General features: G+C 33.9%; 3 protein-coding genes and 1 long non-coding RNA gene across 8 annotated transcripts; 3 read left to right on the top strand and 1 right to left on the bottom strand.

Moving 5' to 3' along the window:
* Positions 1-2,450: 2,450 nt before the first annotated feature.
* LOC135142289 (probable cytochrome P450 6a13) lies at positions 2,451-4,229 on the top strand. Its single transcript, XM_064073975.1, has 3 exons — positions 2,451-3,577; positions 3,625-3,876; positions 3,924-4,229. The coding sequence occupies exons 1-3, from the start codon at positions 2,479-2,481 to the stop codon at positions 4,085-4,087; spliced, it is 1,515 nt and encodes a 504-aa protein (XP_063930045.1). The 5' UTR covers positions 2,451-2,478; the 3' UTR covers positions 4,088-4,229.
* Positions 4,230-12,869: 8,640 nt separating this feature from the next.
* On the top strand, positions 12,870-14,652 carry LOC135142078 (probable cytochrome P450 6a21). Its single transcript, XM_064073738.1, has 3 exons — positions 12,870-14,007; positions 14,059-14,310; positions 14,362-14,652. Exons 1-3 carry the CDS (start codon positions 12,897-12,899, stop codon positions 14,532-14,534), a joined length of 1,536 nt encoding a protein of 511 aa, XP_063929808.1. The 5' UTR covers positions 12,870-12,896; the 3' UTR covers positions 14,535-14,652.
* Positions 14,653-15,911: 1,259 nt separating this feature from the next.
* Positions 15,912-17,352, bottom strand: LOC135141984 (uncharacterized). The gene is made up of 3 exons (XR_010282454.1): positions 17,039-17,352; positions 16,518-16,898; positions 15,912-16,459 (listed from the first exon to the last, which is right to left on the bottom strand). It is a non-coding gene; the product is annotated as an uncharacterized LOC135141984 (long non-coding RNA).
* A 2,461-nt stretch (positions 17,353-19,813) lies between these two features.
* LOC135142047 (cytochrome P450 6a2-like) lies at positions 19,814-22,545 on the top strand. 5 transcript variants are annotated; one of them, XM_064073696.1, is made up of 5 exons: positions 19,814-19,949; positions 20,007-20,661; positions 20,713-21,850; positions 21,897-22,148; positions 22,203-22,545. In XM_064073696.1, the coding sequence occupies exons 3-5, from the start codon at positions 20,737-20,739 to the stop codon at positions 22,364-22,366; spliced, it is 1,530 nt and encodes a 509-aa protein (XP_063929766.1). In that variant the 5' UTR covers positions 19,814-19,949; positions 20,007-20,661; positions 20,713-20,736; the 3' UTR covers positions 22,367-22,545. The 5 variants fall into 5 exon arrangements, with proteins under 5 accessions (XP_063929766.1, XP_063929765.1, XP_063929763.1 ...); XM_064073695.1 differs by having other exon boundaries at positions 20,718-21,850; XM_064073693.1 differs by having other exon boundaries at positions 20,007-20,153; positions 20,497-21,850.
* Positions 22,546-23,280: the final 735 nt, after the last annotated feature.

The raw sequence follows: 23,280 nt of genomic DNA on the forward strand, positions 1-23,280 counted from the left end.
AGCAGTTGTAGATTTCTTCACCAGAACAATCCGTGCTACAAAGCTCATAAAAAAAAATGAAATAAAACGGAAAACTTTTAACACGTAAAAGAATGATCAGCTCGCTCAGCTTTGTTATAGTGGTAGTGCATTAGCTTCATTGGTGGGAGGTCTCGGGTTCAATACTCAACGCAGGCAGGTTCACAGCTTTTTTGTTTCAATCAAGAAGGATTCGTCTTATTGTCTCAAAAAATGTAAGAATGCAGGAAAGTCGCGCATACCTACATTTAATAATTCAAAAATAATAATTTTGCGACTTAATTAAATTAGTCCTCTCCTCTGTTTGGACGAGACAAAATCAATGAAGTTTAATTTTTTTTAACGCAGATTCTTGTTATAGGAATATGCTAATAGTGGAATTCTGTCAAAGTATAAATATAATAAACAGTTCAAGTTACGTATGTACTGAGACAGTGGCAAAAAATGTTTTTCCGTTGGTTAATTAAAGCAGCCATTCGCTGCTTAGGTACCCACGCTCCGGAAGTAAAAAGAGGATCATCATGGGGAGAAACTCACGTAGATGTGAACTGGTTAAACGAGGAAAGCATACTACTGTAGCAAAGTAATTGCGTTCATTTAAAGATCATGCTGCGTAATCTTACTGGCGCACTTTTGCCACTGTACCAGATAAATCGTGCTGTCATCCTTATCCATCAGTCGAGTAAAATGATTCGGCGTGTAAGTACGTTCATTACCAGCTCCATATTCATGTACTTCATCGCTCATTTCGTATAAATACATTGATGTTCCGTTTTCAAATATTCAAAATCTAACTCTGAGAAAAACAATGCGTTTATATGGAACAAGTTTAAATTGTAATCCTCAATCAGTTACGCAAGTCAGACTACGTTGGACAATTTTTCCAGTTCACGAGGAATGTGGAATCTATTGGGCCCAGAATTTTGTAGTGCAGGAAATTTTTAACACAACCACTAAATTTGATTTTATAGTATGTAGATACTATGGAACTCGTTTGAAAAGTCCATGCGCGTTACGAATCCCATTTTTTTTTTGTATGTAATATGTATTAATTTGCATACTTTGCTTTTAGGCAATTGTTCAGGTGTTAAAAATTTGGTAGCACCATAGTAGGGTTCTGTGCTTTGAAAAATATAAATATAAAATGATCATGATTTATTTAAAAATAATGCTGAGTAATCGTAGTGGCGAACTTTTGCTAGTCTATCACTGTCCACTGCAGCGTCATGCTGATCCATCAGTCGAGGGCAAACTTTCTCCGCGTAGACACATTCATTACGAGCTCCATATTCACGAATACTATGATTATTTGAAAACAATTTTTTTTAGTTCACGAGGAATGTGTAATCTGGAGTACAGATAGAGATAACCTGTATTATTAGTAAAGCTGGGATAATATGCAAAATTATTTTATGTTAAGTGTATTTTAATGCAAGTTTTAAAATTTTTGCTGCATTTTGCGTGGTAATTGGTGAAAATGTTAATTTTTATACAGTTGGTTATTGGGGGGATGTTATCAAATTGTTGGTGGGGATGATAAGCCAAATTTTGATTAGCGTTTTAGTGTCTACATGATATTCGTGAACATGAATATGGAAAAACAACATGTAAGACAAACGTTTGAGGTCGAGAACATTTAAAAACAAGTACATGGAGAGGCCAAATGGAAAAACGGAAAAAAGAGGAGCATAATGGGTAGAGACACAGCTAGATTTGAACTAGTTAAACAGAGAAAAATATACTGGTGCAGGAAATTGAGTTGCGTGTATTTAAAAATTATGCCAGGTAATCTCAGTGGCGTACTTTTGCTACTCTATCATATAAATCGTTCTGCAGCGTCACGCCTCTCCATGTGCCGAATACGAAATTTCTCCGCGTAATCACGTTCATTAAGTTCATTCACGGATTTCATCGCTCGGTGTTTCGTTTTTAAAATCTAATTATGAAAAAAAAACAACGTTTATTTGAAAATAAGTTTAAATTGTAGTCCTAATTGTTTTACATAATATCAGACTACCTAGGAAACTTCTTTTAGTTCACGAGCTTTGTTTGAAAGTTTTTGTCTCTTTTTTAAACACATATTACAATAACACGTATGAGAAAAATATAATTATAAATTTCGCTTGAAAACAGTAGTGTCTTCTTTCAGTTCCATTTCTAATTCGTAATAGGATTACACTGTGAGAACAAAGCATTAGCATAAATCTAACACCGTAGAACACACAAGCACGAATAAATTAACTGCAATAAATAAAATAAAATAAAATTAAATCAACGCGTGAGACGCGAACTAGTTGAATGGAAAAAAGAGACTGCTGCCGAAAATTACGTTGCGTTAACTTAAAAATTGTGCTGCGTAATCTTAGTGACGACGTATCAATTTTTGCCACTCTACCAAATAAAAAGCAGCGCAGTATCATGGTTATCGCTCAGTCAAGTGAAAATATTCTCGGCTTAAACATGTTTATCACCAACTCTATAATCACAGATTTAATCGCTCTGTTCGTAACTCTTGCAGCCCTATTTATCACCTACTGGAAATGGACATACCAATATTGGCAAAGACACAACATCCCATATCTGCCGCCGCAAATTCCTTTTGGCAACATAACCAGTTCCGTCATAGGTAATGAAAACTTAGGCGTCGCCATGAAAAAGATCTACGATAAAATGAAACGAAATCGTTCGAAACATGCTGGTATCTACATGTTCAACAGATGCGTCTACTTTCCGATCGATTTAGACTACATAAGGAACATCATGACGAAGGATTTCCACTACTTCGTCGACCGCGACTTTTACGTAAACAGAAGAGACCCTCTGCAAGCGCATCTCGCCAATCTAACGGGCAGCGAATGGAAAAGTATGAGGACGAAACTGACACCGACTTTCACTTCGGGGAAAATGAAGATGATGTTCCAGGTGATGGCAGAGTGCCAAAACGATCTACTAATGAAAATGCAGGAAGAATGTTTGAAGAACAAACCTATCGACATTAAAGACGTTTTAGCAAGATTTACTACAAACATCATCGGGTCTTGTGCCTTTGGTTTGGAATGCAAAGCCCTAGAAGACGAAGATTCCGAGTTCAGAAAGTATGGGAAGCAAATATTTGTCGAAACTAAGTTTGTCATGTTTAAGCGAATTTTTGGTATGGCGTTTCCTAAGGTTGCTAAATTTTTGAACCTTTCAACGATACGTATGGACGTGGCTGACTTTATACTAAAAACAGTTGAGGACACCATAGAGTACCGAGAGAAAAATAACTACAATAGGAACGATTTTTTGCAACTGATGATGAAATTAAAGAATAACCCATCGGACCCTGATGAGAAACCTCTAACAATGGACGAAGTGGCGTCCCAGTGTTTCGTTTTCTTTGGAGCAGGCTTTGAAACCTCGTCAACTCTGATGTCTTTCGCGCTCTATGAGCTTGCCAACCATCAAGACATACAAGAAAAATTGAGAGCCGAGATTAATTCGGTGTTGGATAACCATGATAAACAAATCATCTATGACTCAATCCAAGACATGAAGTACTTAAGTCAGGTGATTGATGGTAAATACCAGTTGTGACAATTTCCAAAAATACACACCTCGTTCTAGAAACTTTAAGAAAACATCCCCCGGCAGCTTTTCTTAACAGGACATGCGTGAAGGATTATAAAGTTCCGGGTGAAGATCTCGTGATCGAGAAGGGTAAAGGCATCATGATTCCAGTACTGGGAATACATTACGATGAAGAATATTATCCGAATGCTAGTCAGTTTGATCCCGAACGTTTCAATGATGAAAATAAGAATTCAAGACATAACTTTGCTTATCTGCCTTTCGGTGAAGGTCCCAGGAATTGCATTGGTACGATTATGTAAAAATGTTATTTTGTATTTAACAATTTTTTTTAGGAATGCGTTTTGGCTTGCTTCAGTCAAAACTGGGTTTGGTTTGTTTAATACAGAATTATAAATTCACTATTAACAAGAAAACGCAAGAACCTCTAAGATATAAACAAAATAGTATTGTGCTGGCGGCAGAAGGCGAAATATGGTTGAACGCTCAAAAAATTTAACATTTTTGCACTGAATGGTTTAATATAATTGTTCCTTTTGTTTATATTTTCATGACATTTGAATAATTTTATAAATTATTACTTTTGGAGGTAATGTGGTTTTTCTGCCGTTTTTCCTCCAAACTGCTGGTTATTATTGTGTTTTTACACTTATTTGAAAATACAGTTGCAAAATTTAGTATATTTCTTGACCTGAATATATAGTACGAGGATAAGACTGCGATGCCTAATATTTGGTTGCTTACGGTCACTAGTTTAGAAACTAAATAGAAATCTCAAAATAATCTGTGAGGGATTTTGTTTGAAAGTTAGACACAAATTTATTTGTATTTTGTTTAAACGTAATAGCCTATATATTGTAACAGGTTGGCTATATTTAAAGATGGAGATTTGGAAGGTTGTCGAAGACTTTTTAGTTACCGTGGCTTGATACAGGTCTTACAAAAATATGAAGAGTATTTTATATTATTTATGTAGGGTGAATAAATTTACATAGAGTTGTCAATCTTCTCTACATTTTTCAAACGCGACACTTGGTTTCTACAACAGTTTCAAGATTATGAGAAATCTCAACCAACTTAGTATCAAAAGAATTCTTGCTCACAAATGCGTTCGAAAATATTATAGAATATAGAGACAATTAGCAATTTTAATCAGCTGATGTTTTTAAGTTTTTTTTTTACACCATGACGAAAAACGGCTAACAATGAATGAGATCGCTCTCAAAAAGCTCTCGTTTTCTTTGCAACAGGGTTTGAAACATCTTCAACTTTGATGACTTTTGTTCTGACGAGTTAGCAAAAAACCCAAAAATTAAAGAAATTAGCGAAATGGTACCAAACATCAAATAACATCACTTCCATGCAAGATATAAAGTATCTAAACGCAAGTTATTGACGGCAAGTGTTCAATATTCACTAGAGAGCGGATTTATAAGCACAAAAAAATTAAGAATAAGCGCTTAAATAAGCACATTTTCAATAAAAAAGTTTTATTTTAAGCAAAAAAGCATTAAAAACATAATCATATTACAAATCAAAGAACACTTCTTAGAACTTTGGATAAAATATTATTACAATAATCCTAGACTTTATATTTTACACACGTACTTCACTTTTCTTTAAAACAATTTATGATTGTAATAGCGTGTTTGCGCAAAACATTTTCTTATAATTTTTTTCTTATGCTTACACTTACCCTTATAACTTATGTCTTACAATTATAACACTCATAATCGTTACATCTTATATTGACAACAACATAATTTTTTTACAATGTCAATCAGTGTCATTTAGAACTCTAATTATGTCGCAACTGAAAAAGAAACTCTTTTTGTATTAACTGATACACTGAGTAGTTCTGAACATCTTCTATATTGCCACAAGTTGCCAAAATTTCTAAATAATTCATGTGCAAAATTAATTAATTTACGTGTCAGAAAGTCAGTTCTGCTTGCCAATGTAAGGTCCTAAACCGTCAGCATAACTGTTACAATTATGCTTATAACTATAATTATAAATTATAAGTGTAAGCATAAGGTAAACTGCATAAGAAACTGTTTTGCGCAAACATGCTAATATGTTCCAAGTTGTCCACTGTAAAATTTTTTCGCCGATCATTTAAAATGTGTTTAAAATTGGAGAATGTGCGTTCAACATCCATACTGGTTGTTGGCGCAAATTTGAATTTTGCAACTAATGTTGAATCTAACTCCAAATTTTCCACCTTCTGGCCTTGTAAAACACGAGCAACGTCGGAAAGAACACCGAAACCTGCATTTTTATTTAACACTTCGTCAAGTTTTTGAGATACTCTAGTACCAATATCACCCCTTACTGCGTTTGCTTGTTGTTTAAATTCTTTCACTAAGTTTATGGCATCTACTAACAACATGTTGGGTTTTTCTAACTTTTCTATTACCTCACATACGAATTGATAATTGCTTCTTAGATAAGCTATATCTTGTCGCAAATCTTTGTTTTCCAAAATATTTATGCAATCTTTAATCGACTGAGAAGAATCTTCGCTAACCATGTTTCCCACCTTGTTATAATCGGCTCGGGGGCAATGGTATGTTTGGAAATTTTTCCTTAAAATGTTGCACTCTTAGCGGGGCTTTAACAAAATTCTTTTTACCATTTGCCACTAATTTAGTAACAATTAAACTTGACACGTATCTTCAACGACTATCGGTTGTTTCATCGACAGCGAACCATTAATAATTATCTCCAATGCGATGTTTAATTTCGTTGTAAACTTGCTGAAACACTGGCCCTACATAATTTTTTCGCAGAGTACTTTCAACCGGAATATTTCGATTGCAGTGTTTTTCAACGAATTCTTGAAGAGGGCCTTTCTCCAATTTTTTTAAAGGTATATTGGACTGGATCATCATTTTACACAAATCGAAATTAAACTGAAACTGCTCATCTTTTGTGGAAGTAGATGGAACAGATTCATGTATGGTCTGCTGTTTAATTTTAGAAACTTCAAACATTTTCTTCCTTTCTACATGAAGAGTCGTTCTGACATGTTGCGTCACGTTATATTTTTATCACTTTGAATCTAAAACAACGTAGATAAACAGGATTAACAAAGGAAAATAGATAAAAAAAAATAGTGGGCTTACGGTTTTCACACAAGCTCTGCAGAATATTTTGTTGTTTTCTAATTTTAATTCTGGAAAATCCCTTACCCACTCATCCGGCGTCGATTTTACTTTCGGCATTCTTTTAAAATATTAGTAATATTACCAAAAAGAACTCAACATGTTACAAGGGAGTACCACGTATAACACTGTACTGCGACAGATGCGATAGACTGATGGTTGTGAAATAAACGGTTCATTTACTTAAAAGTTTCCATTAGAAAAATTTTAAGGTAGGTAGTTGGGTACAATAATCCTTTTTTCTAGAAAATCTTCAACGGTCTTGCCGCAAAATGCCGAAAAAGAACATCTGGTTAAAAGCTTTAATTCATTATCAACGGAAGTAAGGATTTAAAGTCATAAAATCTATGGAGTATTTTTCAAATCTTATAATAAAATTTTATTACCCAAAAGACCGAAACCTATTCACAGAAAGGGTCTTGAGTAAGTGTACTTCAATGGTCAAGTCCAGGTAAAATGCATACGCTACGATACGGCTAACTAATAAGTATTTGTCATCCCGACAAGGCCGGCATTTCAACAAAATATGCATTAAAACTCATATTCGTCGAAAAAAGCATTAAATAAGCATATAAGTTTTATATGCATAAAATTGAAAAAAAAGCAAATAAGCATAAAAGAAAATGTGTCAAATGACTCCAAATTGTATCATAGTTACACATATAAAAAAATTTTGAAGTGCTTACATTTTTCACAAAAAGCATTAAACCTAGAAATCTGCTCTCTAATAATCACAAACACAGGAATTACATTGTCTGTTTCAGAAATATTGCAAATGCACCCACCAATACCAACACAATCGCAAATGTTTTAAGGATTAGAAAATCAAGATGTTATCATCGAAGAATGTACCATTGTTTTCATGTTAGTGCCGAAGATACACTATGACAAAGAGTACTCTTCGAATCCTGAAAGACTTTGTGAAGAAAATAGAAAGTCAAGGCATCAGTATGCTCATCATTACATAAAATTCTGATGATTTGAGTTTGTTTTCCGCCTCTTGAACGTGCGAAGTTTTTCATTAGGAGGCTGATTGATAACGACATGTTTCGACTTTATTACATATTGAAGTCATCTTCAGGTTTTTACAAGCTAGTAAGATAGATTAAAAAAAAACATTGATGAAATTACAATGATTAAAATAATAAAAAAACTCCAGTATTCTACAAAATGTTATGATTTTTGCGGAATGACTTCATGCGTTTATGAAAGGAATTAACAAAGGCTATGAGCAAAAAATCGTTAATATCTCCAGAAGAAAAGTTACGTACATTTTTTACCGAAGCCCCAGATGATACGTTCTTGTTTTTGAAAGTCAGTACCAACTTAAAACACATTTAAATATGTTAATCAATGCTATTGTTGTTGAAGTATGCCAATGGAAAATGCATGAAGCAAGTCGTTGGAATTAATACTTTTGGAAAATGTCCTTTTCATGTAGCCTGTTTTCTGAATCTCCCAGACGCTAGGAAATACACCGGTCAAGCTTTTAGACGAAGTTCGGCTACGATCATGGCAAACAATGGAATGAGCGTGGATGAACTGAAACGTCAAGTAGGGTGGAAATTTTCGAGCGTGGTTAGTGGCTATATTGAAGAATCCACTTCAAACAAAATAGTTGTTTCCAAACGCATTGCTGGTGTTCTTAACACATCTGTTACTTTGATAAATCAACTTCATCAACACCTGGACTTTCAACCAAACAGTGAAAATGCAGAAGTTATTATTAGGTTTCAATTAACAAATAGTAATCAGCTTAAAACGGCAAGGTTTCAAGTTTCAAACAATAATAATTGTAATTTTTATATTTATTTGAATAATTAGTACCCACTCTCTTATTGATAATATTTATTGTTGCCTAGACGACTTTAAAACACTAGTGCTTTAAATGCCCGATTGCGCACGCATCTTGCGTGTTTTAATCAAGGATTATGATGCAGGTATAATACAAAAATATGTTTTAAATTTATTCCATTTAAATAAGCATCATCAAAATCGTGAACAATTCATAAAAATCTGAGCTTACAATTAGGACACACCACTGACTCGAAAATGACCGGCATTTAGGCAAGACTTCTCTCATGACGGGTACTAAGACCATGTAATGATATGCATTGATTAGATTAATCTCCAAGAGCTTATAGTAACTACCGTTCATTTATTGGCGCATCACTGCAAAAGTGACCCACACTACTCAGACCTACTGGTGCTAACCTATTTTGACTAACATTATCAGACTGTTTGAGAAACTTACGACCAATATGACATGTTCCTAACGAAAACTTGTTCCATTTTGACAATTCATCATTTAAGTCTAAATAAGTATTTCAAATTCTCAACTAAACTACTTGGTACTACACGTAAATTGGCGAGATAACTAAAGGTGTAATTGAAATTTTGGTGTGGTATGTTTGTATTATGTTGTGCGTGTTAGGAACAACAATGTCAAAGAGAATTAATAATTAATTATTGCTAATTCTACCAGAATATATATGTTTGAGCTTTATTGCTAATAAAAAGGCGTCTTCCAATAGCAATAATATGTTCGCACAAAGCATATTTTATATAGAAAAGAAAAGAATCACTTTTAGCAGAAATATTAGGAAGTGCCGTTCTGCAGATTACCGAAATTTCCATTTTACATTGACTTTTTACTTTTCGAGCTTAAGCGAATGTTCATCCAACGAGTGGGTACTTTAATGTTTTCTTCACGTTTCTTGACCCCTAGAGTACGAAAAAGTATGTCTCGCGTTTCCGTCTCCCACTCTCGAATTTTATTAGCCATATAATTTTCGAAACTACTAAACCGATTATTATCAAATTCTACATCTATGTTAAAAAAATCGTGCAGATAGTAAAACGCTAACCAAAATTTGTCTAGCCATTCCCACCAACAATGGAATGACGTCATTTCAGAAAGTTACAAGAGTAAACGTTTTTAAGTTTTATGAAATAACCTACTCCTGCTCTTGCGGTTTATGAACCCGTATTGAGTTTTTATTCTAAACAGCCAGACGTTTGTCAAAAAAAAAAAATTTTGTAAAATGTTGCAATTTAACTTTGAAACTTGTAAAACCAAACACTCTGAAATCTTAAAAACGTTTTACAGTAACCATGAAAAATCGTTGATCAAAATTTATCCGTTTATTCTCTTCTAACAAATTAATGACGCCATCTCAAAATTTTGCCGAATAACTCCCACCTAAAGCCTTCGAAAGTCGTATCCCTGTTGACGTCATATACTTAGACTTTTCGAGGGCATTCGACAGAATTCCCAAAAGAAGACTTCTCAAACTTAGATCATACGGAGTAACCGGAACACTTTTAAGTTGGATCGAGGCTTATCTGTCAACAAGATCATTTAAAGTACGTGTGGGACAGACTTTTTCTATTTTAAGGCCTGTCACAAGTGGGGTTCCCCAGGGTAGTGTCCTAGGACCGCTTCTTTTTATCATATACATTGCCGACCTTCTCAAACTCATCTCTTCCAAATCTTCCTTTTTCGCTGACGATTGAAAAATCTACGATCACTCAAGTAATCACGACAACATTCAGGAAGATATAAATAAAATCCATCAATGGTGCAAAACCTGGTTAGGTAACCATCGCCTAAAGGAAGAAACGTCACACTGTGACCAAGGTGTAACTGTTACAAACAAGTTAGAATGGTCTTCTTATATTGCAAACATTTGTAACAAAGCCAACCTTCAACTGTATTTGATAAGCTGAACATTTGTCTTATTAAATATTGCACTAATGAAAAAGTTCTATATAACTTATGTTCGACCAATTTTAGAGTACTGCAGTCCAGTATGGAGATGAACAGCTTGAAATGTATGGATTGGATACCATAGCCAACAGAAGATCTCGTGGCGACGAAATTTTCACTTTCAAAGTACTGCATAATATCATAGGAACGAACTTAGCGTACATGTATCATTTGAATATCAGTGATAGACTCAGGAGATATGAGTTAAATTTGATCAAAGAAAGAACTTCTTCCAGGTCTCGCTCAAATTTTCTTGTAAACCATGTGGTGAACCAATGGAACAGCCTTCCTGGTACAATTGTTAATTCTCCTAGTATTAACTGCTTGAACAGATTCGACGCATTCAACTTATAAGTTTAGTGTTATTTAGGAGTGCAGCTTTTTTTCTTTTATTATTAAAAATGTCACTTAGTTGTATTTGTTTTACCGCTATCCTTATTTTTGTATTAATAATAATAAAATATAACTGTATACTTATGGTTTATAGTGCATTCGTATTTTTTAAAGTTACTTATACAGGGTGATTCACAAAAAATGAATGAGACAACATATTTTATTGATCAAATCAAGAACGTATATGCTGGATGGTTCGTTTCTAAGAAGGTCCTGAAAAACTCGCACCAAACTTTCGAAAATAAAAATTTCACAGTTGAAGAAGTAGTTTCCCAATTCTAATTTATTTTAATGAACTGCATATCTAATAGACAGTTAACTAATTACTCTTTCATTTGATAATAATACGATCCACAACATCATCCAATATTTATCCGAATTTTAGACTGTCTATTAAATTCACATTAAAACATATCAAAATTACCAAGTCAGTTTTTCAATTTTGAAGTTTAATGTTTTCAAAAATTTGCTTCAGGGATTTCTTTTACCATTTTTTTGGAGTCCTTCAGATATGTAATATGAATATGTATCTTTCCTAAAATGTTGGTGACATCATACAAAATTTTATTATGGAAAAGCTCACTTGAACCATACGCAATTACGCATATCGTGCTTATTTATCTGTACTTTAACAGTCCACACATAACTTTGTTTTAATGTGAATTACCGTAAAAAATAAAATTCTCAAAATAAAATTTTATAATTTTTCGAAGATGTTTATTTGACGGTACTTCAGGAGCGAGGGAAGTTCTATCTAAATAATAAATAACTATAACATTAGTTATCGAATACCAGAGTTCTACAGATTTTTAAGTTGTGTAATAAAAAATGTTCTGTTTTTAAATCGCAACGCACAATCAGTGTGTTTTTTTTAATTGAATCTATGTATGCCGAGAAAGCAGTAAGATAGATATGAAGTTTGCCCTTTATCGTTGCACTTTCAACTCAAATTTTCAAATTGACGGTAAACTAACAAGACAAATCTTCAAAAATCCATGGCTCTCCAGTTTACCTTGTATTCCAAAATATTGTAACTTGAAGAACTTAAATAATTAAAATGACTGCATTATAGACATGTCACAAAAAAAACAGGTATTTTATTTAAAGTAACTGCATGGTAATACACAAGTTATTACGATGGTGTGGTGACAAATTTTAAATTTTAGTAGTAAAGAGTAAAGAAATCAACAACGTGCGTAAAAATCTCGACATTCTTCACAATCACAAGTGTAAAATCTTATCTTTCTAAGTTTGATAATTACAGTGATTCATAATTTACCTTAAATTCTTTTTTATTAGTTTCAAGTAGCTGTCTCAAATATTGAAAACAAACTGTATCTTTCGTAAAGGAATGATGAAGGTCTGAATATTTAAGAGAAACTGTTTGTTTATCAAATTATTGCGCATGTTTTTAAATAGTATATGTGATGGGTTAAACAACTTTCCGTTTTAGAACAAATATTCAAAACTTCGTAGCAAGATCTGTAGGCACCTCAAGTTCTAGGGCTGAGTAACCTTCCAATTAAGAATGCTGTATTAAAAACAACAAAATTAAGTTTTCCAAAAACATGAATTACATAACGAAAATGTTATCATGAGTTTTCTCGTAAAGATTTTTTGCCGGCAAACCTTTACTAAACAAACAAACACCACCTGCTATACACGTGACGCTTGTAACGCTTCACAAGGCAAAGGATATGTTTTTTAGTCCCTTTGAAACAATTTTGTCGACTATGGCGGAAGTATGGAGCTACTAAAAATCTGGCTACAAATTAAAACCTAATCGCTAAATGCTCTTGACTTTACTTTCATTATTTAAGATTAGATTACAAACAAAAAAATAGAGTTCTCATTGTTTATTCAGTATACATAATACGTAAGAAATAATTCCAATAAGAGATTGCGATTGTTATCAATGTTATAAAACTGTGTGATCTTAATTTACTTCTCTTTAGTATACCAAAATTATTGCAACAACGATGTTTATCACAAAGTCAATAACCGGTGACTGTATATCCTTAGTGATCACCTTCTTAGTGATTCTAATAGGTTACTTCAAATGGTCGTACCAGTACTGGCACAAGCGCAACGTCCCCTACCTACAGCCTCAGATTCCGTTTGGCAACATCAAAAACCCTCTACGCAGTAAAGAATTTTCCGGCGTCACAATAAAAAAAATCTATGATGAAATGAAAACCAGAGGCTGGAAACACGGTGGCCTGTACGTCTTCAACAAACCGAACTATTTTCCCATAGATTTGGATCTTGTCAAAAACGTGATGACCAAGGACTTCCAGCACTTCGTAGACCGAAATACCTTCGCTAATGAGAAAGAACCACTGCATGAACATCTTCTTAACCTCAAGGGGGCCAAATGGAGAAATTTGAGGGCCAAGTTGACACCGACTTTTACTTCTGGAAAGATGAAGATGATGTTCAGCGTAATGGCAGAGTGTCAAGAGGGTTTACAAAAACGATTGGAGAAAGAAAGTCTCAAAAACCAACCCATAGACATAAAGGAAGTTTTAGCTTGTTTCACCACAAACATCATCGGGACTTGCGCCTTTGGTTTGGAGTTTAAAGCGCTGGAGGATGAAGATTCGGCTTTCCGAGAATTTGGGCGACAACTGTTTACAGTGAGCAAGCTACAAATGTTCAAAATCATGTTCATCAGAACGTTTCCAAAATTGGCGACTTCTTTAAATATTTCTGCTGGTAGAAAAGAGACGTCGAAGTTCATTATGAATATAGTTGAAGATACTGTTGGGTATAGAGAAAAAAATAACTACACCAGGAACGACTTCATGCAACTGTTAATAAATTTAAAGAACAAAGCACCCCCAGAATCTGGCGCTCATGACGGAAAACCTTTAACAATGAACGAAATTGCTTCCCAAGCTATCGTTTTCTTTGCAGCAGGATTTGAAACGTCTTCCACATTGATGACTTTCGCTTTGTACGAGTTATCCAAGAACCCAAACATTCAAGAAAAACTCAGAAGTGAAATCAATGAAGTTCTGGCCAAACATCAAAACAACATCACTTACGATTCCATTCAGGATATAAAATACCTGACTCAAGTCATTGATGGTAAGTGTTGAATAATCACAAACATCGAATTACATATATACCTTGCTTCAGAAACATTTCGAATGCACCCACCAGTACCAACACTCAATCGCAAATGTACTAAAGACTACAAAGTGGAAAATCAAGATGCTGTCATCGAAGAAGGTACTCCTGTTTTGATATCAGTGCTGGGGATACATTATGATAAAGACTACTACCCGAATCCTGAAAAATTTGATCCTGAAAGGTTTAGTGATGAAAATAGAAAGTCAAGACACCACTATGCCCATCTTCCTTTCGGAGACGGGCCTCGCAATTGTATCGGTAAGAAATATACATGTGTTAAGAAATTAATATTGTGTACTTTTTTTGTAGGAATGCGGTTTGGTCTGTTACAGTCAAAGATGGGATTAGTTTCGTTGATCAGAAATTTCAAATTTAGTCTTAACGAAAAGACAAAGCAGCCGCTTATTTATAAACCAAACAGTCTTGTTTTGTCAGTGGAAGGAGAAGTTTGGCTTAATGCAGAAAGAATAAACACAATGTAAGAAAGAATTTTGTAGCAACAAGAAATATGGATTATGAACTCATGGCTATCACTAAATAATATGTATAATTTGTTTTTTTTGTTTGTTTTAAGTTGAAATAAATTGATTTTTAACGCTTCCTTGCTGTAGTTTAATGGCTCCGGTTTTGCTTAATTTTTATTTTAATCGATACTTTTTTGGTTGGTTTGAACATCACCTTGTTTTAAGTGCAATTCCCGTTGACATAGTTGATAAAAAAGAAAGAGCTACACAATTTCCTGGGCGAAGTCTTATGTACCGCTTACATATTTTTTAATACAGGCTTTCTATAAATGATTATAGGGTCGCAGTAGGTCTTGTCTCTCAGATTTAACTGTACGGAGATCCGTACTAAGTGCCCAAGGACGCATGACAAAGATCATACATGTGTATAACTGGTTGCCTAAACGCTTCATATGTTTTTAAAAAATAAAACTAATTCATTACGATAAAAATAAACAAATTTATTTCGGTTAAACATCACAGTAAATGTTGAAAATGTTCATCATTTTGTTCAAGGTACATGTTCACTCTCTTTTTAATTTCAAAAATGTTCTGTAACATCCTTTGGTCTATCCTTTGGAACCGTTGTTCAACTGTTCAATTCTGCTCAAATCGTCTCAAATCATCAACAATTTCCTCAGATGAAATCTTCCACGAGCTTCCTTTTTGTTGATACTGCCAGTTCGAACAAATCTGTTGATTACATCTCTAATGTGAGCCTGTAACCAGAGATAATAGAGATATGACAGCTCGCAAAATTAAGCGACAATAGTCCTTATGTACTGCGCCCCAAACCGTCACTTTCGGGCGCGCTATTTAAATTTGAGTGAAACTTTCGTAGCGCGGCTATTTGATTACCAGGGATATTACCAATCGTAAGAATATACCAAATGTGGTTAATCTTTCTTCCAAAAATACTAGGTTCCTCATAAATGGAAAAAGACAAGATTAAAAAAATTACAATCATTAAGTTTATTCGAAAAATGATTGTATTATATCTAACATTTGTTGGTGCTTTTGTAATGTTTACATCCTGATTAATAGTAAATGGATAAAAAAAAAAACATTAAATTACTCAAAATGCTTGTATTAACTTTTCTTATCCTTTAAAACTCTAAAATGTGCATACACAACACAAACTGTACAATTTTATAGCGAGGATAATAATAAAAGCACCCTCTAGCCCATTAGACGATTGTTATTACAATCTAACGTTGAAATTCAAGGACGACACTTTAAGGGGTACAGATACAGTTGTAATATTGAATGTTACCTTTCCATTGCGAAGATGACTTTAGTCACTTTTAGTTCTGTGCGGGTGTTAATAAAATTATTTTTTTCCTCATATTATTAATAGTTATTTACATCACACTTTATTAGAATATAAGCAAATACAAGCTATTGTTCTGTATAAAATATATGCAGCACAACCCAACTGGTAATTGTGCTTTTGATTTAGCAACATTTTGTGGGGGCTAACAAATCCCACAAAATTGTGCAACATGTAATATTTGTATATAGTCTGTATTTATTGACTTCCAACCACTATCACCCTGAAACTTTCTCTTCGTCCACCTGCATGTCGTAAAACTTATCTTTTGTTCACCCTTCCCAATAATTCTTATCCTTCGAAGATTTCGAGTACCTTCTAAGAACTCTTTCGACACAACCGTTTCACCGCTCTCTACCAACCTGTCTTTTCATTTTCAAAATCACAGACTCTAACACTCTTCCCTTATCTACTGAACCGACAACATAAAAAATAAATACACCACGAACGCAAGTCCTGTTTTAATCATTTGATCACACCACAATTCTTATCTGCTAATCAAGATATTTCCAATTTAAGTGAGAGGTACAACATCCCCACCATAATTAATAATTCCCAACCACCTCATAATGCCCTAAAAATAGATAGGATAGAGTACAAAGAGTTTGATTTAGCTGAACAAAATATCTTACGATAAATATGTGGATACTCAGTGGATGCATGCTTAAAACACTCTTCTCAGATATGCTATGAATATACAAATGCATGTGGCAGAAATTCTAGAGACTACATTATTGTCGTTTCCAAGCCCACAATTCTGAAACTTTATCTTATGGCAATCTTAATGTTCCGTATGAACAGTTTTCATATTACATTGAACAATTAGAAAATGCCTTCAGTAGTTCATTTGAACATAATACACTTTTGCTTCAAGTTCCTAGACAACTTAAAAATCAGCTGGCCTTAATAGCATCCATGTAGTAATCTCCCCCTTGATTACCTTTTGTCATTATTTGTGCGATTACGTATATTTTATACATTGAAATTCCATAATAGGGAACTACAAAAGCAACCTAAAAAACAGAGGAAATTAATCATTTTTTCCCATTTATAGAGCATTTGCCAGTTCCATCGATTAATAATTAATTATAGGTGTAGAAAATCATCGGTTTACTTATCGATGTTATTTTTATAGAACTATTCCTGTACTTACCAATAGTATATTGTTTGTTAAAATGTATGTAACTGTAATAAATACATACATACATATGCAGTTAACATGACTTTTCTTTTATAATTTGAAACCATCGCATCATATTTAATTGAGGTTATCTCAGAGTTCGTGTTGTTCGTTCGTTATGTCACTTTTACTAGTAATATATTTAGTAACATTTAACATACATGTTAGGACATCAGGTTTACCACCACAAATGTTGCGCCCCCAACCGTCCTTTACGTCAAATTCTGTGTTCACTTCGCTCCCATGCATTTCTTATGGAGCATTCAAAAGCTGTCATATCTCTGTTATCTCTGCTGTAACCATGTTTTTTGAATTATTAAATCACGGTATTTGGCCAGATATTCTTGCCTACAAGCGGTTACAGAATATACTCACTCTTCGTTTACGAAGTCCCATTGTGATAACAAGACATTACGATGAAAGTGTTTTGTTCAACAGAATAGACCATTTTCACAGTCTTCGCTTCCTGGCAAAAAAGAAAATTTTCGTACGCAACCACCAAGAGTTCTGAAAATGACCGTTGTGTTGTTTTGAGCTTAGATCAACGAGAATGAGTGTAATTCGCACTTGAAAAACATTAAGACAATTAAAACGACGACTTGAAATGACATGTTACAAATGTCCGCGAAGCGGGATTTTTGAAATCCATGGCCAACTACGCCCTTAGAATCATTTATAAAAGCCCTGTATATAGTTTCCTGTAACGGAAAATTTCCGTGTTGTTATTGTTAAAGGCCTACATTAGAGATGTAATCGACAGATTTGTCAAGATTGTCTCAGCCGTCAGGAGTTCCTGTTGCACCATGAATTGAACAATGGATCCAAAGTTTTGAGGAAGGGATGTTGCAGAACATTTTTGAAAATAAGAAACATTTACTGTGATGTTTACTCGCAATAAGTTTGTTTATTTTTATTGTACTTAAGTTTTATTCTTTAATAACATAAGGTATGAAGTATTTCGGCAACCAGTTATACAGATGCGTGTGGTATTTGTTGTGAGTTCATTGGCATTTAGTAAAATACTTATAAAGTGACAGACGGCACGCTTCCATGATCTCCTTCGACCCTAGAATCATTTAGAGAAACACTGTATTATTATGGGCGTAAGGTGCATTTCTATTGATTATGAATCTTATGACAGGATAATAAGTCCGATGTGAAGAAAAAAAGTTGAATTTATTGTTGTCATTTTGGTTGATGTTCCTAAACTAATTGAAATATTTTTTTGTACTGCTGTATCTGAAAATGACAAATACCATATGACATTAGCAAGCCGCAATTTTGCTTGCAAGATCTAGAGCCGCAATATTGTCTTAATGTTGTAGCTCGGAAATTTCAGTTTACAATGGTAAAATGCATTTTTGTACGAAAAATACAAACATTGGACTGGTAATATTACTAAAATTGCACCCGATATTTCAAGAGCTGAGTGAATTTTATTTGCAGCGTTAATTTGGGAGCATATGAAGTGGACAATATATAATATATATTTATATTTTTTTATATACTTACTATAAAATTTGATTTGACGTTTTTCGGCGCCATAAATAACACCCCAGCAGCCCCTGTGCCGTACGGACAATGTAGAATGTATTAAAAGCACATAAGTAACGGGATAAAATGTCCTTCAGCACTAGGTAATAGCAATCTAAATCTCCATTGTTTATTTATGTTCATACATCGAAAGAATGTCACGCAGAAATTAGTTTGATTTGAATGAGTATTTCAAAGATTTTGCCCTGTTTTTAAAGATATATTTAACAAGCAAATTTCTATAAAAAAACACTTTCTCCTGTTTGCAAAGGTATATTTAAAAGTATTTTCAAAAATGTTTGACTGTTTTAAAGCAAATATTTCAAGGATTTTGCCCCATTTTTAAGCTAGTTTTTAAAAAGTAACATTTTTAAAAAGCTTTGCCCTGTTTTTAGAGGTATATTAAACGAATTCTAGTAAAAAATTCAGTAGCTAATAATAAAAATTATTTGATACTTCATAATTTTCGGGACCCGTCATTCAGACAAAAAAATATACATTTTTAGAATATAGAAACCCATTGATACAAAATAATTTTCAGATTTAAAATCTATGGATTCCATAATTATTTAAGAATATTATTGGTTTGAATGGTAGGCACCCAACATCACAAACTATTAATGTATAGGAGTATTATTTTAATTTCATATAACTTAATTTGACGACTTAATGGCGTAATTTTTTGTCTTGTTTTTTTTTTCTAATTAATCTTGCGGGCTATCGACCATGATGTTAGCCGCCTCCACGATTCTGCTGATGAGAGAAATTTAACGTAAGTAATTAAATAAGTGAGTAAAAATAATACATGTAATTTGACTCAGATGACAGAGGAATTAGTATTATTCAAATTACGCACGCAAGTGCGGGGAAACCAATTATTAGAATTAAAATTATCCAATAGAGACAATCAGCTCTTGCAACTGCGAAAAATTCACCAGTAGCAATTGGAATTAAAGGAAAACGAAATTCAACTAATGCAAGTTAAACACGATAAGGTTATAGCAAAAATGAAACATAAGCAGCCCATCACTTGGGGAACGAATACAGGACATTTTGCAGGTAGCAATCAAATTGTAGCATTACATCATTGCACGCAGTGAATTATTTCGTGCTGGCCCCTTACAAGAAGTGTTTGATCAAATGGGAAAGAAGTTAATATATTATCAACATTTTAAATTCTATAGACACAAACAACTTAAGATAAGGGGCGTCATTGGTTATCCGTGTGTAAACCAGAACTGTAACGTGAAGATAGATATTGTGGGCAATATTATTCCAGTGTTTTCTAAAATATGATGTGGTGGACATGATCCCGAAAATATTACTGTAAAATATCTAAAATCGACAAAAAGTAAGTAACCATCTAAATTAATCCACTGTGAGGTTAGTGAACAAGGAAACATTCTAGATACTCTGATTAAGATATTATAAATACATAAGGAAAGTTATTAATAGAACAAAGCTTCAAACAGTACCGAAATTGCTCCCTTCAACAGAAGAGTCCGCGATTTTCTCGATATTGTAGAAGTAAGAACTCAAAAAAACGACGAATACGGTATATTTCAAATAATATTTTCTTAATAATCTTTTGAGACGAATGTAACAAGTTTTTGATATCGCCGTGTTCAGAATGCCCTAGTATAGTACAAAATTGTTTGTCAGATACGGACAGATGGAACTGTCTGAAGTAAATCCAGAAATAGTACTCCTAACACTCAATTCCACAAAAAAAAAATAACTAGTTTATAAGAAAGAAAAATTTTAAAATTCGTTGAAACGCTAAACCATTTATTATATAAGTACTTAATTAAAAGTAGTACTGGTTAAAAAACAAGGTCAAAGAGGGGGTCATTATTTACCAACTGCTTCACTTAACCAGACATTATTCTTTATTACAGTCTCAACTCGCTATTAGATTTAGCAGTGATTTTAAGCCGCGAATACGATACGTACTGAGAAGACAAAACCAACAAAGTTTGAGTTTCAATTTGCAAATGTATTCATACGTAAATTTCGTCTTCTTTACTTCCCACGAAACAATTAGCGAGTCATAATTACACAAGGTAATGATTTAGCAGTTGTAAAGTTATAAGAACATAATCTCTTTGACCTAGAGCAGTAGTGAGCCAGACTTCGAAATGCTCTCAGACAATGTAGTGCAAAACTTAGTCGGTGTATTCGTCGCATTAACCGTGATCTTGATCGGTTACTACAAATGGTCGTACCAGTATTGGAAACGAAGAAACTTGTCATACTTGAAGCCAAGAATTCCTTATGGCAACTTATCCAGCCCCGTTCGACGCAAAGAACACCTTGGAGTGACAATTCAAAAAATCTACAACGAAATGAAGAAGAAAAGCTGGAAACACGGGGGAATTTACTTTCTGGTGTCTCCGGCGTACTTCGTTGTTGATTTAGACTACGTCAGAAACATCATGACTAAAGACTTTCACCATTTTGTGGACCGTGGTATGTACTACAATGAGAAAGACGACCCTCTGAGTGCCCACCTATTCGCTATTGGAGGCCCAAAATGGAAAAACCTGCGTACGAAACTAACTCCGACTTTCACGTCCGGAAAGATGAAGATGATGTTCCAAACTCTTGTGGACTGTGAAGACAGACTGTTAAATAAAATTCAGTCAGACTGTGAGACGAAAAGTCCTATTGACATTAAAGAGGTACTGGGATGTTTCACTACGGACATTATCGGTTCTTGTGCTTTTGGTCTCGAACTTAAGACGTTCGAGCAAGAGAATTCACCGTTCCGTGAATACGGCAAACGGATTTTCAGTACCACCAAACTGAGAGCTTTGCGGCGAGCCATATCGACGAGTTTCCCCGAGTTTGCTCGAGCTATTGGAGTAAAGACCGTCCCCAAGGACATTGCGACTTTCTTTATGAAGGTTGTGAAAGACACGGTTGAATATAGGGAGAAAAACAACTATACCAGGAAAGATTTTATGCAGCTGTTGATCGATTTGAAAAATAACAGATTGGAAGACGACGGTTATAAGCATGATGGCAAAACCCTGACGCTAGAGGAAGTTGCTGCACAGTGTTTCGTCTTCTTTTTAGCTGGGTTCGAAACCTCGTCTACCACAATGACTTTCGTCCTATATGAGCTTTCCAAAAATCAAGACTTGCAGCAGAAGCTCAGAGATGAAATTAATAGCATTTTGGCCAAACATAACGGTAAAATCACATACGAAGCAATTCAAGACATGAAGTACATGAATCAAGTGACTGAAGGTAGGTCTGTCAAATTTAAAAACGTTTAAAAATCCAAGTTTTGCAGAAACTTTGAGGAAGTACCCTCCAGTACCTTTCCTTACAAGAAAATGCGTTAACGACTATAAGATACCGGATCAAAATATTACCATTGAAAAAGGGACGGCGGTTATAATTCCAGTTCTTGGTATTCACCGCGACGAGCAGTACTACCCGGATCCGGACAAGTTCGATCCTGACAGATTTACTGAAGAGAATAAAAAATTGAGGCATCATTATGCTCACATTCCGTTTGGGGAAGGGCCAAGGCTTTGTATAGGTATACATTACCAAGTTTTCAATTTTTTTTTTAATGAAACGAATTAATTTTAAGGTATGCGCTTCGGTTTGATGCAGACTAAAGTAGGTTTGACGGCTCTGTTGAAGAATTACAAGTTTACTGTAAATGAAAAAACGAAGGAGCCGCTGACCATGCAAGTGCATTCTTTTGTTTTGGCGGCAGAGGGTGAAGTTTGGTTAAATGCTCACAAGTTATAAATGTTACTAAATAATCGTTTGTAATGTCGTTATGTTTAAGATAATCTTTACGTGCTATGTTAAAATAATGTTATAATATGGATTATACATAGTGGCTGTTGTAGTAGGTATAGGTACCAGAAAATCAAAGTTCTTCTTTGTACCTTTTTATAGAAAATAAAAGAAGTTCAATTATTGTACATAGCGAGTTAAAAAAAAAAAATTAAAGTTTATAAGCAATGTCAAAAATTGAAGTATATCATAACGTATATTTAAAAATATAATGTAATGTATTTAACAACATAGTAAAAAGACTTCATCAAATTGATGGACTAAATATATTAACAGAAAAACACTCATAAATAATCTTCGTCGTGATTGGCTCAAGGTTATTATCTCAATGATAATAAAAAATGAGAACACAAAGCTGAGCACAGAAACGTCATAATACATTCAATTTAGAACTTGGAACACGAAAAATCATATAAGAAAAGAGCCAGTGCTACAAAATGCGAAAATGCATTATGTTGTGATTACGAAAACGAAAAAGAAAAACAAAGGACTAAAGAAGTTACCAAATGGATACTGGATACAGTAATGACAGTCAATGAAGACAAAATGAAATATGTGAAAAAAAACTTTATAAATGAAAGAATAATGCTGAGAGTGGGAAAATACTGAAACGTGAACAATGGACATATACAATACACAAACAATAATAGTCACCTATAGACTAAACGAAGACTCAAGAAAAGAATGTAACAATTGTTTCTTCGAAAAACTACGCGAAGGAGTAATTAGAAGTAACAAAAAACTGTGATGTGGAAACCAACCGGTAGGGTTGCGAATAAGAACGAAGGAATTGAAAGATGCTTAGACAAAAATGGGAAAAAAGTCAGAAATACATATTCTACTAAAAAAGAGACAAATAAAGT

The sequence above is a fragment of the Zophobas morio genome, unplaced genomic scaffold (genome assembly GCF_036711695.1).
Source record: "Zophobas morio isolate AGI-343-1 ecotype UQ-CSIRO unplaced genomic scaffold, CSIRO_AGI_Zmor_V1 ptg000046l, whole genome shotgun sequence".
NCBI lineage: Eukaryota > Metazoa > Arthropoda > Insecta > Coleoptera > Tenebrionidae > Zophobas > Zophobas morio.